The sequence below is a fragment of the Protomyctophum parallelum genome (genome assembly GCF_964188405.1).
Source record: "Protomyctophum parallelum genome assembly, chromosome: 18".
In the NCBI taxonomy this organism is placed as follows: Eukaryota; Metazoa; Chordata; class Actinopteri; order Myctophiformes; family Myctophidae; genus Protomyctophum; species Protomyctophum parallelum.
Window position 1 is genome coordinate 39,831,616 of NC_139716.1, and position 17,753 is coordinate 39,849,368.

Below are 17,753 nucleotides of genomic sequence, written 5' to 3' on the forward strand. Positions count from 1 at the left end.
GATTACTGGCAGGAACGCCTACGAGCCCGCCTTTTAGAGACTGTGGCACGCTCAATAGCCCAGATAGCCCAAAAGTAAACATACCATTTTTTTCTAGACAACCTCAGGTTTCCAATGAGACCAACCATGTCATGCTCCCATGTCGGGAAGGGCGGTCAATACGTAATGATTCAAGTTAAAATAACATTTCGTGAGGGGAAAAAAGGCCATCAACCATTTTCTGAATGACCCCTTGACCTGTCACTTCAATATATGTGAATGGAAATGGGATGCAGGGGTAGCTACAAGCCTCCCCTATACAGACATGCCAAATATATGCCAATTTCATGCAGTTTTGGGCAAGAACCATGCAGCTTTGTGAATGCAGTACAAATCGTGGCTTAATCCCCATAGTGTTGTTGTAGTACGGCAGTTAACCAAACCTATTGTGCATTTTATGACTAAAGCATGAAACTTTCTACAGTGTTTCTATATACTATGAAGTTTGTTTTCAGACGTGGAACCACTTCTGAGTTGATGTCTGTAACTCGTTAGAGGCTATACACATATCGGGTTGTCAAAAACATGCATTTTCCCCTTTTTTGCAGGCACAAAGATAAGAAGGGTTCTGGAACCCACTAGTCATCATCAAATTGCTTTAATAGGTTAAATTAACAGTAGAAGATATGTCAATTGGGTTTCATGGGTCATTAGGTCACACAAACACCTCACATAAACACAGACACAAAAATCGGATCAACCATTTGTGTTCAATTGGATTGAGCATTGGACATCTCTTCTTAACATATCCTGTTTGCAGTAAAGAGTGTCTACCATGCAATGACATTATTAGAGAGGCCTAACAGTCTCCTGAGAATGAACAAAGGGCAGACTTTTTGCACTTGCATCGCTTCGTGCACCCTTTCTTGCAACCACAATGTATCAGTTCATAGCAGCTCTGTGAGGCTTCTGGAAGGGTGGTCCACAGTGGCTGCCATCCCAATTCTTCTTTCACCCAGCCCCAATCAGAAGGGCTAGGCTGGATGAAGGGAATGGCATAGAAGCCACATTGATGACCAACAGGGCACAGTGGCACAAGTCCTGTCGAGTAAGATACAATCAAACCAAACTTCAGCGACGGCGGAAGTCGTCAGAAGAGGTGAAACAGTCTGTAGTACCCAAAGTTCACACTCGGTCTACTGACACTGACAGCCATGTCTGTACCATAGACTGTAAAAAATATGGACAAAGCGTTCTCCGGGTCTAACATGAACGTAAAATGAAGCCTGAAATCGCTTCATTGTAAATCGCCATCTTTCTAGATCCGTTTGGTACCAGCTGGCCATTGGCTGGCTCCGTTTTGGACCAGCTGGCCATTGGCTGCCCAGACAACGAGGCGGGACTTCCCCCCTTCTTCTCCGTTGGTTTTTATTTTGACTCGAGTGGGAGGGGAATCCCGATCATAGACTGTAACGGTAGCCACGCCCCTCAGAACATACGCGATGTTTTTTTTTCTTTATGGTCATTTTTTTAATTAATGGGACCATACTTTTCCAAAAAGAATATTATGACATTAGAAATGAGACTTTAAACTAGTGACTGGAAGAAGAAAGTATTCATGACCATGTTTATTAAGGTAATACAGTCTAGGTGAAGTTGGGCCAAAATACATGGGCCTCTATGGAGCTATGGGGCTTTTTGGGTCCAGCCCAGCGCCACAACAGGCCATTATATGAACTACCGATTTCAAATGAGGCTTCACGAAATATCTGGCTGACTGCCCCCCTGGTCTGTACTAAGGACAGGGTGTGCTTCTTCTGCAACAAGCTAGCAGGCTCTCAAAAAAAAGAAAAACTCAGAAAAGTGCTGAAATGAGGCTTCAACAAAATAGTTGGACTTTAATGTTAGACAAGCTGCTTTGGAAACTGAAGACACTGAGTTACTAGGCAAACTTGCACCTGGGGACATGATAGCCCTCGAGGCAAAGTATCATGAAAACTGCCTCCGGATGCTTTACAACAAATCAAGACAGGCGCATTCAAAGGATGGACATGAGGAAGAGAATCTGGTGCATGGTATTGCTTTCGCAGAGTTATTGGCCTTTATGGAGCAAAGTAGAGGTGATGCGCCCCAGTATTCAAACTGGCAAACCTGGGTAAACTGTACCAAGAACCACTTAAACAGCTTTGTGCTACAGTAGATTATCGTGTCCACACAACCAGACTGAAGAACCGGCTTATGTCTCAGTTACCTGATTTAACGGCTTGTACACAAGGAAGGGACACACTATTAACATTTCAGGATGATATCGGACATGCTCTCAAGAAGGCCTGTGATCACGACCGTGATGCCATGTATTTAGTGAGAGCAGCACAAGTGGTACGGAGAGAGATGTTTTCCAAGAAGTTAAACTTTGATGGCTCATTCCATCCTAACTGTCAGAAGGAGTCTGTACCTACATCTCTTTTGGCCTTGGTGAACATGATCCTGGATGGGGCCAACATCAAACACCAGACTCAGCTTCTGGAAAAAGGAACTTCTACCGCTGCTCTTTCAATCTCACTGTCTCACTTGGTTTTCAACAGTGTCAAACATACACAGGCAGGCCCAGGCCGTGGCGTAACGGTCTGGGCACCTGACTGGTAATCCAGTCGCAGTGTGCCGCGGGTTCGACTCCCGAGCCCGACACGGCCTTTACTGCATGTCATCCCCCATCTCTCTCCCGTTTCCTGTCAGCCTACTGTCTGTCCCTTCAAAAATCAATAAAAGGCGTAAGCCGCAAAAAAAAAAATCTTAAAAAAAAAAAAAAAACATACACAGGCAGAAAAGTCATCAGGTACAGTACGTCACAACCGTAACCGTGAACCATGAGCATGATAGGCAGACCATGACACCCAGGTTGCCTGGTTGGTTTCTGGATCATCCAGGGCTGCCTTCACAGTTCTCAACCACCCATCTTCTTCTTCTCTTGTTCTTGCTGTCATTTGGAAATCCAAGACTTTCAAAGGGCCTTTTACTGGAGAGGCTCTGAAGATCTTTGTCATCCGAGCAACTGGTGGCACATTGGTGTAGGCTTGTGGCAGTGGCATGAATGACCTAGTGGATAGAGTGGACTGGTCAATCACAAGCACACCACGGTCAGAGCCTACACTTTCATGTGTAGGGTGCAGCATCAAGGAGATCCCAGTGCCATGAAAGGAGTCCTTTGCTGTTCCAGAGCTCGGATTGTGGTCAATATTGTCCTCCGCAGCTGTTGTAAAGAGTCCATTGCGCATTTTTGCAGGCACACAACATCTTCTGCCATGAAACGCTGGCAGACTCCATTGGCAATGTCAGCTGACACCTGCAGCAGGCGATCATATGCCACACACATACCCAGACTGAAGAGAGTGTCAATTAGCCCTCTATTGCGTGTGACAGCATGGACTTTCATTGCCACATACAGAGGAAGTGGAGTTTCACGGTTACGGTTGTGACATACTGTACCTGATGACTTTTCTGCTCGTGTATGTTTGACACTGTTGAGAACCAACAGCTGTGAGATTGAAAGAGCAGCGGTAGAAGTTCCTTTTTCCAGAAGCTGAGTCTGGTGTTTGATGTTGGCCCCATCCAGGATCATGTTCACCAAGGCCAAAAGAGATGTAGGTACAGACTCCTTCTGACAGTTAGGATGGAATGAGCCATCAAAGTTTAACTTCTTGGAAAACATCTCTCTCCGTACCACTTGTGCTGCTCTCACTAAATACATGGCATCACGGTAGTGATCACAGGCCTTCTTGAGAGCATGTCCGATATCATCCTGAAATGTTAATAGGGTGTCCCTTCCTTATGTACAAGCTGTTAAATCAGGTAACTGAGACATAAGCCGGTTCTTCAGTCTGGTTGTGTGGACACGATAATCTACTGTAGCACAAAGCTGTTTAAGTGGTTCTTGGTACAGTTTACCCAGGTTTGCCAGTTTGAATACTGGGGCGTATCACCTCTACTTTGCTCCATAAAGGCCAATAACTCTGCGAAAGCAATACCATGCACCAGATTATCTTCCTCATGTCCATCCTTTGAATGCGCCTGTCTTGATTTGTTGTAAAGCATCTGGAGGCAGTTTTCATGATACTTTGCCTCGAGGGCTATCATGTCCCCAGGTGCAAGTTTGCCTAGTAACTCAGTGTCTTCCGTTTCCAAAGCAGCTTGTCTAACATTGAAGTCCAACTGTTTTGTTGAAGCCTCATTTCAGCACTTTTCTGAGTTTTTCTTTTTTTTGAGAGCCTGCTAGCTTGTTGCAGAAGAAGCACACCCTGTCCTTAGTACAGACATGGCTGTCAGTGTCAGTAGACCGAGTGTGAACTTTGGGTACTACAGACTGTTTCACCTCTTCTGACGACTTCCGCCGTCGCTGAAGTTTGGTTTGATTGTATCTTATTCGACAGGACTTGTGCCACTGTGCCCTGTTGGTCATCAATGTGGCTTCTATGCCATTCCCTTCATCCAGCCTAGCCCTTCTGATTGGGGCTGGGTGAAAGAAGAATTGGGATGGCAGCCACTGTGGACCACCCTTCCAGAAGCCTCACAGAGCTGCTATGAACTGATACATTGTGGTTGCAAGAAAGGGTGCACGAAGCGATGCAAGTGCAAAAAGTCTGCCCTTTGTTCAATCTCAGGAGACTGTTAGACCTCTCTAATAATGTCATTGCATGGTAGACACTCTTTACTGCAAATAGGATATGTTAAGAAGAGATGTCCAATGCTCAATCCAATTGAACACAAATGGTTGATCCGATTTTTGTGTCTGTGTTTATGTGAGGTGTTTGTGTGACCTAATGACCCATGAAGCCCAATTGACATATCTTCTACTGTTAATTTAACCTATTAAAGCAATTTGATGATGACTAGTGGGTTCCAGAACCCTTCTTATTGATATACTGTCTTTGTGCCTGCAAAAAAGGGGAAAATGCATGTTTTTGACAACCCGATATGTGTATAGCCTCTAACGAGTTACAGACATCAACTCAGAAGTGGTTCCACGTCTGAAAACAAACTTCATAGTATATAGAAACACTGTAGAAAGTTTCATGCTTTAGTCATAAAATGCACAATAGGTTTGGTTAACTGCCGTACTACAACAACACTATGGGGATTAAGCCACGATTTGTACTGCATTCACAAAGCTGCATGGTTCTTGCCCAAAACTGCATGAAATTGGCATATATTTGGCATGTCTGTATAGGGGAGGCTTGTAGCTACCCCTGCATCCCATTTCCATTCACATATATTGAAGTGACAGGTCAAGGGGTCATTCGGAAAATGGTTGATGGCCTTTTTTCCCCTCACAAAATGTTATTTTAACTTGAATCATTACGTATTGACCGCCCTTCCCGACATGTGAGCATGACATGGTTGGTCTCATTGGAAACCTGAGGTTGTCTAGAAAAAAATGGTATGTTTACTTTTGGGCTATCTGGGCTATTGAGCGTGCCACAGTCTCTAAAAGGCGGGCTCGTAGGCGTTCCTGCCAGTAATCCCGCAGCACTTGTATGACTCATAAAACAGTGAAAAAAACACCAAAGGGACAATTTTTGTTCTTGGGATCATCAAAATTATTATTTTAGAGGTCCTAAGGATGAATAAAAACCAGACTAGAAAAATAAATAAGGGGGGTGCGCGTGGACCCCTCCTAGGGCTTCTACTAGACACCTCGGGGGGAGACCAAGGCACAGTTGGAGGAAACACATTGACTCACTGGCCTTGGAACGTCTCGGGATCCCCCAGGAGGAAGTCACTAATGTTGCCCTGGAGAGGGAAGTGGAGCTCTCTGGTGGAGCTGTTGCCCCCCGCGACCCGACTACGGATAAGCGGTTGAAGAGGGATGGATGGATGTTTTGTTGTTATTTTAGTGTTACACAACGACTCAAATAACTGCCCATTACGTTGAGTCATATGGTTTAATAGTATAGTTATAGTCGAATCCATATATGGAGGCCCAGACAGTCAAGGCCGTGACGGTTTCACTGAAGCCCTCGGGAGTCTGGAGCCGTTAGTGAGAGACATAAACATGCCATGTTTATTGTGCGTATTGCATATAGTCATTTTCTTATTGCTGCCTTCCTTGACCCCTCTTATTGTTGCTTGTCTGCATGAGTCAAGGCACATGTCTATACAAGTCCCATGGCTTTTGGCAAGGCATGAGTCGTGCAAAGTACCCGTTATCGCTGCTATGCATGCAAACTTTCACATACAAACTTATTTTCACACTGGGAGCTCAGATAACGGTCCATAGATTGTGTGTAGAACATTTCACTCAGATTGCTCAAAAACCCTGGCGGAAAATCTGGTGTAAGTGTTTTTCAAATTGCTCAAAATGGACTAAAATCTGAGGGCGGAGCTTATTGGTCAAAGTGAAAGATGTTGTTCCGCATGAGTCAAGACACGTGTGAACAAGATCCATGGCTTCTGGCCAAACGAGGCATGAGTTATGCCTGTTCAAAGTTTTCATTTTCAAAAGATTGCACCACACCTTTGCACCACACCTGGTTTCAGCAGATTGCACCACACCTGGTTTCAGCAGATTGCACCACACCTGGTTTCAGCAGATTGCACCACACCTGGTTTCAGCAGATTGCACCACACCTGGTTTCAGCAGATTGCACCACACCTGGTTTCAGCAGATTGCACCACACCTGGTTTCAGCAGATTGCACCACACCTGGTTTCAGCAGATTGCACCACACCTGGTTTCAGCAGATTGCACCACACCTGGTTTCAGCAGATTGCACCACACCTGGTTTCAGCAGATTGCACCACACCTGGTTTCAGCAGATTGCACCACACCTGGTTTCAGCAGATTGCACCACACCTGGTTTCAGCAGATTGCACCACACCTGGTTTCAGCAGATTGCACCACACCTGGTTTCAGCAGATTGCACCACACCTGGTTTCAGCAGATTGCACCACACCTGGTTTCAGCAGATTGCACCACACCTGGTTTCAGCAGATTGCACCACACCTGGTTTCAGCAGATTGCACCACACCTGGTTTCAGCAGATTGCACCACACCTGGTTTCAGCAGATTGCACCACACCTGGTTTCAGCAGATTGCACCACACCTGGTTTCAGCAGTGTTTGGCATAATCCTCTCAAAAACCATGTGGGAGCACCGTGGGAAAAGGTCCGCATTCCCGTGGGGGGGGGGGCGAAGCGAAGAAAGCGGTCTGCACAGACAGTATATCTGAGAATGACATATTGTTCCATAATATGCATTTCTTTAGATACATTGTGGCTTACTAAACCCATTATGAGCCCCGGGGGCCGATTTGAAGGAAATAAATTATTTTAACCCATTCTGACCTGAGATCAGATTCATGCGAGGTTTCCACTGGACACACACTGGTCTGATTAACCCATTCTGACCTGAGATCAGATTCTAGAAATGTCAGTCGCTCTTCGATTTTTCAAAAATAGCAGACCTACAAGCTCGTATCGCGCCACTCGGTGGCGCGATATGAGCTTGTAGATCTGCTATTTTTCAATAGCTAAAGCATAACATGATGCCGACACCAAAATGGGTGCCCGTTCAGAATGGGTTAAATAAAAATAAAATAAAAATAAAATGTTTTCAGAAAAACCTATATGTTGCTATATCAGTGGTACTCAAAAGGTTTTCATGTTGAGGACCCTAAAGTGACAAGCAATGTGAGCTTGTAGATCTGCAATCTGTTTGACATAACGACGACATACATACTCCCTCTAGTGGAAGCATCTTACATTGCAGACTGTATCATTCAGAGGCCTACTAGCGATGCGATCATTGTTTTTAGCAGGAGCTAGAATACATTTTTGTTAGTTTTATATAGGGCTCCAATCATGGTACTATGTCTCATTATGAGCCAAAATGTCACTACAGATGGCGTGCACGCAGGGACTGTGGCTGTTTCTTACATGGACACTATAGCAGTACACACCTATTCTCTCCGGGCCTGAATGCTTAACCCATTCTGACCTGAGATCAGATTCATACGAGGTTTCCACTGGGACACACACTGTTCTGACTAACCGCTTAAATTATATAAGAACCCTACACACACAGCACCTCCAAGCGCCATAACCCATTCTGACCGGGCACCCATTTTGGTGTTGGCATCATGTTATGCTTTAGCTATTGAAAAATAGCAGATCTACAAGCTCATATCGCGCCACCGAGTGGCGCGATACGAGCTTGTAGGTCTGCTATTTTTTGAAAAATCGAAGAACGACTGACATTTTTAGAATCTGATCTCAGGTCAGAATGGGTTAATCAGACCAGTGTGTGTCCAGTGGAAAACTCGTATGAATCTGATCTCAGGTCAGAATGGGATAACCACATAAATGATATACGGTATACGTGAATAATATGTTGACTGCAGGTCCCTCGGGTCTGGTGTGCTCTTTTTGAAGCTCTACGACGAATCCCGTTTCTGCGCTGCAAATAGCCGATCTGCAAGGTCACCGCCACGCATGAGCAACAACGCATTCAGACGCTTTTGGCGCTCCGGAGTACGAACGGTATAGGGTTCAAGTGGTTAACACATTAACCCATTTTGGGGCGGGAACCCGTTTTGGTGTTAACATTACGTTAATATGCTTTAGCTATTGAAAAATAGCAGATCTACAAGCTCATAGCTCAAGCTCGAGCTTGTACTGTAGGTCTGCTATTTTTGAAAAATCTAAGAGCGACTGACATAGAAGACATTTTTAGAATCTGATCTCAGGTCAGAATGGCACCAACACCTTCTAAGTAGTGCCTCGTCCCCATTCATTTAACCCATTCTGAACGGGCACCCATTTTGGTGTCAGCATCATGTCATGCTTTAGCTATTAAAAATAGCAGATCTACAAGCTCATATCGCGCCACCGAGTGGCGCGATACGAGCTTGTAGGTCTGCTATTTTTTGAAAAAAAACGAAGAGCAACTGACATTTTTAGAATCTGATCTCAGGTCAGAATGGGTTCGTCAGACCAGTGTGTGTCCGGCGGAAACCTCGTATGAATCTGATCTCAGGTCAGAATGGGTTAAATATATCCAACTCTAAAATCTAAAACGACACGGGACGCTTTCCCCGTTTCGACAGTGATTAACACAAAAAATAAATAATAAAAACTTTTGGATTGTTGCTCGACTTAAATGAGGCTGCACGGTGCCCAAAGGGTGCGCATGAATGGCAGAACAGTAGGAACGCTCTCAGCACCTCTGTTGAATAATTTCCCACTGTAATGCATGGCTTGGAACCAGCTCAGCCGGTTAATAAGCGTTTATTTATTTATTTTTGCTACAGCCACGGTTGCAATGTGGGAAATGGTGCGGTGGTGTTAAGTTGCGCTCTCGGCGATGCTCTGAATTCTTTTTTTTTAACGGGACGCGTCGTCACAACACCGCTAAATGCCCAAAAGACAAGAGAGCGCTCCGGTTGCCCTTGGAATGAATTTACAAACACAATGCCACCCATGAAATGAGAACGGACTGGGGGGGTGTTGAAGAAATCAGCCATGTTTATGCAAATTGGGGGAAATGAAACTGCCGTTGCAATGTGAGCTCTGCGTGTTATGGAAATGGATGGAAATTCAAATAAGACAGAAAGAAGACAATTTCAAATAAAACTACAAAGTATATACCTAGTTTACAAAAAACTCCATTTTGACTTTTAAATCCAATTCAATCCATAACATTGAAGTCAGAGCTGAGCTATGGACCTCTTCTTTGGCAGTAAAATACACTATAGAGCGTCGCAGTCCCTCCCCCTTTCCGAACGGCGAGTGGCCCAGGAAATGAAAAGCAATGCATTTTGACCATAGGCACTTTCTGAAAGTATTCATTTAAAGACGGTTACGCCGCGGACAAAGCCAACTCGGATCGTGACAAATCATGACAATGAACACAATGTTTTGGGGCCGATCAAATCATTAGAAAGAAGAAAATAAAGGCAGGAGACAACACTATTTGTTTTGTTTTTCTAATTATAAATTATTTGATCGGCCCCAAAACATTGTGTTCATTGTCATGATTTGTCACGATCCGAGTTGGCTTTGTCCGCGGCGTAACCGTCTTTAAATAAATACTTTCAGAAAGTGGGAAAATGCATTGCTTTTCATTTCCTGGGCCACTCGCCGTTCTGAAAGGGGGAGGGACTGCGACGCTCTATATCATTGCTGTTGGGCAGAGACCTCTTACCTCCAAATTTGTTTTCTTTTCCGTAAATTAATGTCGTAATTAGGGATGGGTATCGTTAGGATTTTTTCGAGTCCGGTACCGATTCCGGTTCTGCTTATCGATTCCGGTTCTTAACGGTTCCCTATTTCGGTTCCAAAATGATATAAAAGAGGTCAAATGTTTAACAAAAAAGCTCAATGTCAATTTAAGTCATGTAATGAATAAATAGTGTAACATCCTCTTCCTCCTCATTCAGTTGAGCCATTTGTGGATAATATAGTAAAAAAATAAATGGTATAAACTTAAGGTCAATTGTTTTTCACAAAGCTTATATTACAAAGACTGCTTTAAGACAGATGAATAGAGTATAGACCAACATCCTTTCCTTTAACAGTTGAGCCATTTGTGGATACTACAGTTACCTCTTACTACTACTGACAATGACAACAAATATGCCTGAGAGACTACACAACATAAACATCACTGCAACACAAAGTCAGAAATCTAGAAAAAAATATCATGTGGTGCACAGTCTGCATGGCATGTCAGAGCAGAGTGTATACTGTATACTAAAGACATGTATAATGAATAGTATAACATCTTCTCCTTTATTGAGCCATTTGTGGATAATATAGTGATTCTTTTAAATGTATCTATATAATATCGATTCTGTATTTACCCAGGGCAATAGTGTTACTAACGGTTTTGGAACGGTTTTGGACACAGGCTACTTCTCTTATTACCAATAACAAATAAAAGCATGTCTGAGATCTGAGAGCAACACACACGATTGACTGTGTAAATTAGCATCGCTAATGAAGGGGAAGGGGCAGCGTGTCAATGGGGGATCATTGAAAACAAAGGCGGCTTGGTTTGCTACTAACAGAAATGTGCATGCACACGGGCTGCCCAAAGTAGGCTATCTTTTGTTGTTTTTTCGCCACCTCTCGAAGTTAGACTGGGTATCTGACACTACGCCGTGATCACACACACACACACACACACACGGGTGCGCATTCGAAGTGAGTGCACCGACGCTTTCTCTCCTTGTCTCATGTTGATTCAATGCTGCGCAGCCAGCGTGCTGCGCACGTATGCAGTGAAGACTCAGACAAGGCGCAAGATTCCTGTCCCCTCTTAAAAGTTTCCTCCCATAAACTTTACTTGAAAATTACGTTTAAGAAACTTTAATAATGATGTCGCCTCAGTGCCAGGCACAGCGCGTCTCTCTGTCTCTAGACTCCTCGACAACTAACTCCATGCAGAGAGATTGCTCCGCCTCTGCAAGCCACAAGCCCACAACTCGGCGCTGATGCAACGCGGTGTAGGCTTGTAGATCAGCTCTGTTCCCTGCGCATCTATTAAGGGAAGAAAATAAATAAATAGCATGTGACCGCGTGTCTGTGGGAACCGATAGAGAGAACCGAAATTGAATTATTGTAATGGGTACCCGGTACCCAGGCACGTTCGGTTCGGTACATACTTGGTACCGAGATTCGGGACCCACCCCTAGTCGTAATTGATCACACTACAGTGTGACGCACAATCGTCAAAAGTAGCAGATACACAAGCTGCTACCTTTGCTATTTTTACTCCTATATACAGGTTTAATGTTTGTTTTTAGTTCTCAATGTTTGTTTTAAAAACGCCATTGACGATTAAGGTTACATTAAATTGGTAAATTGTGCATTTATATAGCGCCTTTATCCAAGGCTCTATACATAGATTTACATTCACCCTATTAATAACAATACAGAGAATTTAATGTTTGTCTTTAGTTCAATGTTTGTTTTAAAAATGCCATTGACAATGAAGGGAACATTTTCATCATCTTGTCCCTAACACAAACATTGGAAAGTATAACATTCGAGGTTGAGGACACACGTATGACATTTCCACCCAGCAGAGGCGATATGCATACTCCCTCCTGTGAAAGCTGATCTGAACTGTATAATTCATACGCTACTTAACTTACAGTACAAAATGTTTATTCATTGTGTGCTCCTGGGTTTCGTATGGATGGGGACTTCATTAAACTGTGCAGACCTGCCAACCTTGGGATATTGACCCCCCCTGCGAATTTGGGGGTCCCGCATGCCTTTTTTGGGGAAGGGGGTATTATGTTAATAGAAAATGTCATACCAGAAATGTAGTAAATTGCACTAATGGAGAATTATTATACTATATGTGACCAGTGCCAGTATTTTCAACCACAAGTCGGCAGTATTGAAACTTTACAATTGACCAAAATACAATTTATAAAAAATGTGGGTAGTTTTCGTTTTTAGCCACATTAACACAGTTGGAATGTTAAAGAATGTTTTTATTCCATCAGAAAGTCGTTTTATTGTCATTAAGTCGCTTGAACATGCTTAAACATGTCACTATGTCTAATGTTATAACCATTGGGTTAACCAATGCTAACCAGAAAATACAGCTTTCCTGCTAAAGTATGCAAATTCCGCTAAAATCCGCCTTTTTGTACACAATCAATCACATCATATGAAAGGTTACAGTGTGCAGTTTCATAATATGTAAAGAACTGAAAAATGACCATGGCCCCCTTGTATATCAAACTACTGTCCCTGGTCACATATGGGCTACTTGCTCAGACAGAGTTAACATATAGTCGATCAATACAAATATAAATGTAAATGTCGAACCACAAGTCTGTTCATCCCCAGTCACTATGTGAATGGACATGCGTCAATGATCATGTTGTCTGAATAAAACCAGGTTTCTGTGCACGATTTCCATTTAATAATCTAACGATTTGAATGCAATTCAATTACAATTGTCAGCTTATTTAACTAGTGCACAAAGTATCCAATTTAGTCAAGGGGATATTATCAGAATAATGTCAAATCTGGGAATACATTTCTTACCAAGAATGTTCTTCACCAATGTGTTTGTAAAGGTGTCTACTAACATATCCCACATAATGGGATATGTAATGCATGTCATTGGTTTCTATTCAACCACCCTAGGGGCATTTTTGACAGCTGCTGAAAGTTGGGGTACCATCAACAACCAATTATGGCAAAATGTTCTAAATTTCATCATGCTTTAAGGAGTAGGATGACAATTTTTCTACCCCAAGCGAGTCTTCGTCAGGTATGATACCTGACAAATGTTGTCATCCAACTACTCCTAATAAAACGACCTCTGGGAGCTGCTAAACAGCCTGTACGTATCTTTATGTTTAAACTACTCCTGATAAAACTACCTCTGGGAGCTGCTAAACAGCCTGTACGTATCTTTATGTTTAAACTACTCCTGATAAAACTACCTCTGGGAGCTGCTAAACAGCCTGTACGTATCTTTATGTTTAAACTACTCCTGATAAAACTACCTCTGGGAGCTGCTAAACAGCCTGTACGTATCTTTATGTTCAGCACTTGTAGGATTTATTTTGGAGATGTGCGTTTCTTTCTTTTGGATTCTACTTACAAAAGGCTGCACGGAGCATGTGCACGCACACACGCACACACACAAAACATAAAGCTAACGATATGAAGACCTGAGGCCGATTAAAACCCATTCTGACCTGAGATCAGATTCATACGAGGTTTCCGCTGGACACACACTGGTCTGATTAAACCCATTCTGACCTGAGATCAGATTCATACGAGGTTTCCGCTGGACACACACTGGTCTGATTGACCCGAGATCCCGAGATCAGATTTAAAAAAATGTCAGTCGTTCTTCGATTGTTCAAAAATAGCAGACCTACAAGCTCGTATCACGCCACTCGGTGGCGCGATATGAGCTTGTAGATCTGCTATTTTTCAATAGCTAAAGCATAACATGATGCCAACACCAAAATGGGTGCCCGGTCAGAAAAAAAAAAAAAAAATCAGTTGTTGACACTGTGTGCTCACACTTTCAAGATTTTTCCATGAAATTCTAAAACAGCAGATGCATGTCACAGCAGTATGTGACCCTATAGCAGTGATTCTTCTCAACCCGTTAAATTTCAAGGACATGCATTAGTCTACAAACCACCATTTAATGGCATTTGTTTTTCTATCTCTGAGACCCTGATTTATATTTTAAAATCAATGTATAATTTAACTCTGAGAGTGTATACAAATGGAACCAGGTCCATTTGGGATGACCTTCGGGCATTCATACACACACACACAATGGGAGAATAAGTCGATCAGACCGCTTTGCTTGGCCCAGTAGATGATGGGAAATTGATTCATTGATTCACTCGTATACCAAAATCTAGTTTTATTGGCCAAAAAAAAGCTTCTCAGGTTTTGATTAAAATGCAATTAATTCTGATAAATTAATTACAATGGCCTACTTAATTTACAAGAAGTATACATAATTAAAGAATTATATTTATATTATTTATTATTATTATTATTTATTTATTTATATTATAATATTATTATTATTAATTATTATATTATTATATTTTGATCATTGTTTGCTGTTATATCTCCTATGGTACCACATCAACACAGCACGGACAGAATAGTTACGTTCTTATCAAATTGTACTTTGTGGCTCAAATGCTGAATGAATAAATAATGCACCTCAACATGAAAAAAGGTTGAAAAAAAACCCACTGTGCAAATGAAGGACTGTACTGTGTACTTTTTACTGTGGCTTTTCATTCTAACCGACGATCAATATTATGCTGAAGTACGTAGATGCTGTCAAGGAGCTCGCATTCTCCAGGCGACAAGTTGTAATTGCAAAGTTTTCGCTTTCACGCGTGCGATAGTCAGAACTCAGAAACAATTTACATGTCATGAAGATACAGAAACTGTTGGCTCTGTATCTTGCGTGGGCACAGTGTGTGTGTGTGTGTGTGTGCGTGTGTGTGCGCGCCACATTGCAGTTTCATGTTGTAATTGCAAAGCTTTCGCTTTCAGAGTCAGAAACAATTTAAATGAAGATACAGAAACGGTTGGCCCTGTATCTTGCGTGGGCACAGTTACTTGGACAGTATTATTAATATTTTGCCAAACAAAAAAAGTAGTGTGTGTGTGTGTGTGTGTGTGTGTGTGTGTGTGTGTGTGTGTGTGTGTGTGTGTGAGTGATAGATACTACTACTGCCTCCTGCTGGACGCAGAGCCAACCGCAGGCTTCCGAGCCTCTTTCAATGCAGCACACACTGGACTGACATCCTGTCTGGAGTGTCCATATTTAATGCTAAATAAATAGCGTCAATGCTAGCGAGCTAAAAAGAAGCCATCCCTTGCTCTAGAAAGCGCCAATGTTTCCATCTAAACCACCGGATAATCAGCCAAGACCTCCGAACATTGCGCATTTTATCCAAACCATGGAGAGGTCCGTAGATTTCGAGTTATTCATCTTTTTAGTCAGCCTGTATTAAGGGAGGTGGACGGCAGCGCGGTTGAGCAACCCGGTCTGGGATCGCTAAAGGAAAGGCCAAGCCAAAAAAAATATATATATATATATATATATATATATCAATAATCAATAATAAAGCTTATCAGACAGAACATTACGGAACATTACGCCAGAATCAGTTGCTGGTTGGATTCCTTCTGACGGAACGTTCCGTCAGGAGCAGTTAACCCATTCTGACCTGAGATCAGATTCATACAAGGTTTCCACTGGACACACACTGGTCTGATTAAACCCATTCTGACCTGAGATCAGATTTTAAAAAATGTCAGTCGTTCTTCGATTTTTCAAAAAATAGCAGACCTACAAGCTCGTATCGCGCCACTCGGTGGCGCGATATGAGCTTGTAGATCTGCTATTTTTCAATAGATAAAGCATAACATGATGCTAACACCAAAATGGGTGCCCGGTCAGAATGGGTTAAACATGCTAATGTGATTCTGTTGGCCTTACAACGGCGAATCTCTTGTTGCACAGTGAATGCTTGTACTGTATGGTAAAGTTTATTCTTTGAATATGATTATTTCGTATGGATGGGGGGACCAGCGGGAATGTGATACATTGGCAGGTACTGTAATACGAGAAGACTCGCCAAATAACTTGGGCCCCCCGTGGCAACTTGCCGGTGTGCCGGTGTGTGTGTGTGCGTGAGAGAGGAGGAATTTTATAATAATTATGTGAGTGTTTACTTTTTCGTACATGTCAATGAAGTTAGTATACTACAAGTACCAGTGTGTGTGCGTGTGTGCGTGCTAGCGTGCGCACGCAAGTACAGTAGTGCATGTGTGAAGATACCAGTTCCACTAGTTAAGTGTGTCAGGCGGCGGTACAGTAAGTGAAGGACTGTACTGTGATTTTTACTGTGGCTTTTCATTCTAAACCGAGGATCAATATTTATTATGCTGCCAGAAGTACGTAGATGCTGTCAGGAGCCTCGCATTCTCCAGGCGACAAGTTGTAATTGCAAAGCTTTCGCTTTCAGAGTCGATTTAAAGTAAACATGTCATGAAGATACAGAAACTGTTGGCCCTGTATCTTGCGTGGGCACAGTTACTTGGACAGTATTATTAATATTTTGCCAAACAAAAAAAAGTGTGTGTGTGTGTGTGTGTGTGTGTGTGTGTGTGTGTGTGTGTGTGTGTGTGTGTGTGTGTTAAATGCCAATGTGATTATGTTGGCCTTAAAACGGTGAATCTCTTGTTGCACAGTGAATGCTTGTACTGTATGCTAAAGCACCATTGTTTATTCTTTGAATAATTATTTTGTGTGGATGGGGGACCAGCAGGAATGTGATGCATTGGCAGGTAATGGGGCTAGAAGAATCTGCAAGAAATGAACTTGGCCCCGTGGCAACTTGGCAGACAAGGGGCAGTATGCCCCTGCCGGTGTGTGTGTGTGTGTGTGTGTGTGTGTGTGTGTGTGTGTGTGTGTGTGTGTGTGTGTGTGTGTGTGTGTGTGTGTGTGTGTGTGTGTGTGTGTGTGTACGCGTGCAAGAGAGAGGAGGGAAAAAACTTTTTTTATAATGAGTGTTTACTTTTCCGTACATGTCAATGAAGTTAGAGAGATGCCCATGCCAGTGTGTGTGTGTGTGTGTGTGTGTGTGCGCACGTGAGTACAGTAGTGCATGTGTGGAGATACAGTTCCACTACTTAAGTGTGTCACATGACGGTAAGAGCTTTGTGCGAGAGCCCCAACGAATGGGGACACAGTGGCATTGCACACAAGAGCTTGTGTGTGTGTGTGTGTGTGTGTGTGTGTGTGTGTGTGAGTGTGTGTTTGGCGTGGTGTGTTTAAGCAGCATATAATTGGCCACAACAGGCAGGAAAGATACACTTTGTGTTCCTTGCAGAGCGTGTGTGTGAATGAGTGAATGAGTGGGGTGTGCGTGCGTGGACGTACCGAGGCTCCACAGTGCATTCTGAGCTGCCAGTTCCTTGGCATTTTCCACCAACGTACACAGCTTGTCTGGCATGAAGCTGCTATTGATGGATGGGATATACACCTGCACGCACACGCACACACACACACACACACACACACACACACACACACACACACACGCGCGCAACTTTTATATAACATTGCTGTCGGGCATTAAACTCCTATCTCCATATTCTAACAGGGGAAGCCTGGCCTACATCCTCTGCTGTTGGCTTTAGCGACCAAGTCATGATTGACTGCCCCCCTAAGCCAATGGTATACTCTGAAGC

The 17,753-nt window shown here is 43.1% G+C and overlaps 1 protein-coding gene across 1 annotated transcript in view; it reads right to left on the minus strand.

Moving 5' to 3' along the window:
* rbm46 (RNA binding motif protein 46) overlaps positions 1-17,753 on the minus strand; it is a gene marked incomplete at both ends in the record, with an annotated part of 74,636 nt that overhangs the window by 12,089 nt on the left and 44,794 nt on the right. The window contains one exon of the mRNA XM_083788919.1: positions 17,443-17,545. Coding sequence (XP_083645045.1) covers positions 17,443-17,545 — 103 coding nt within the window. The remainder of the gene's footprint in view (positions 1-17,442; positions 17,546-17,753) is intronic.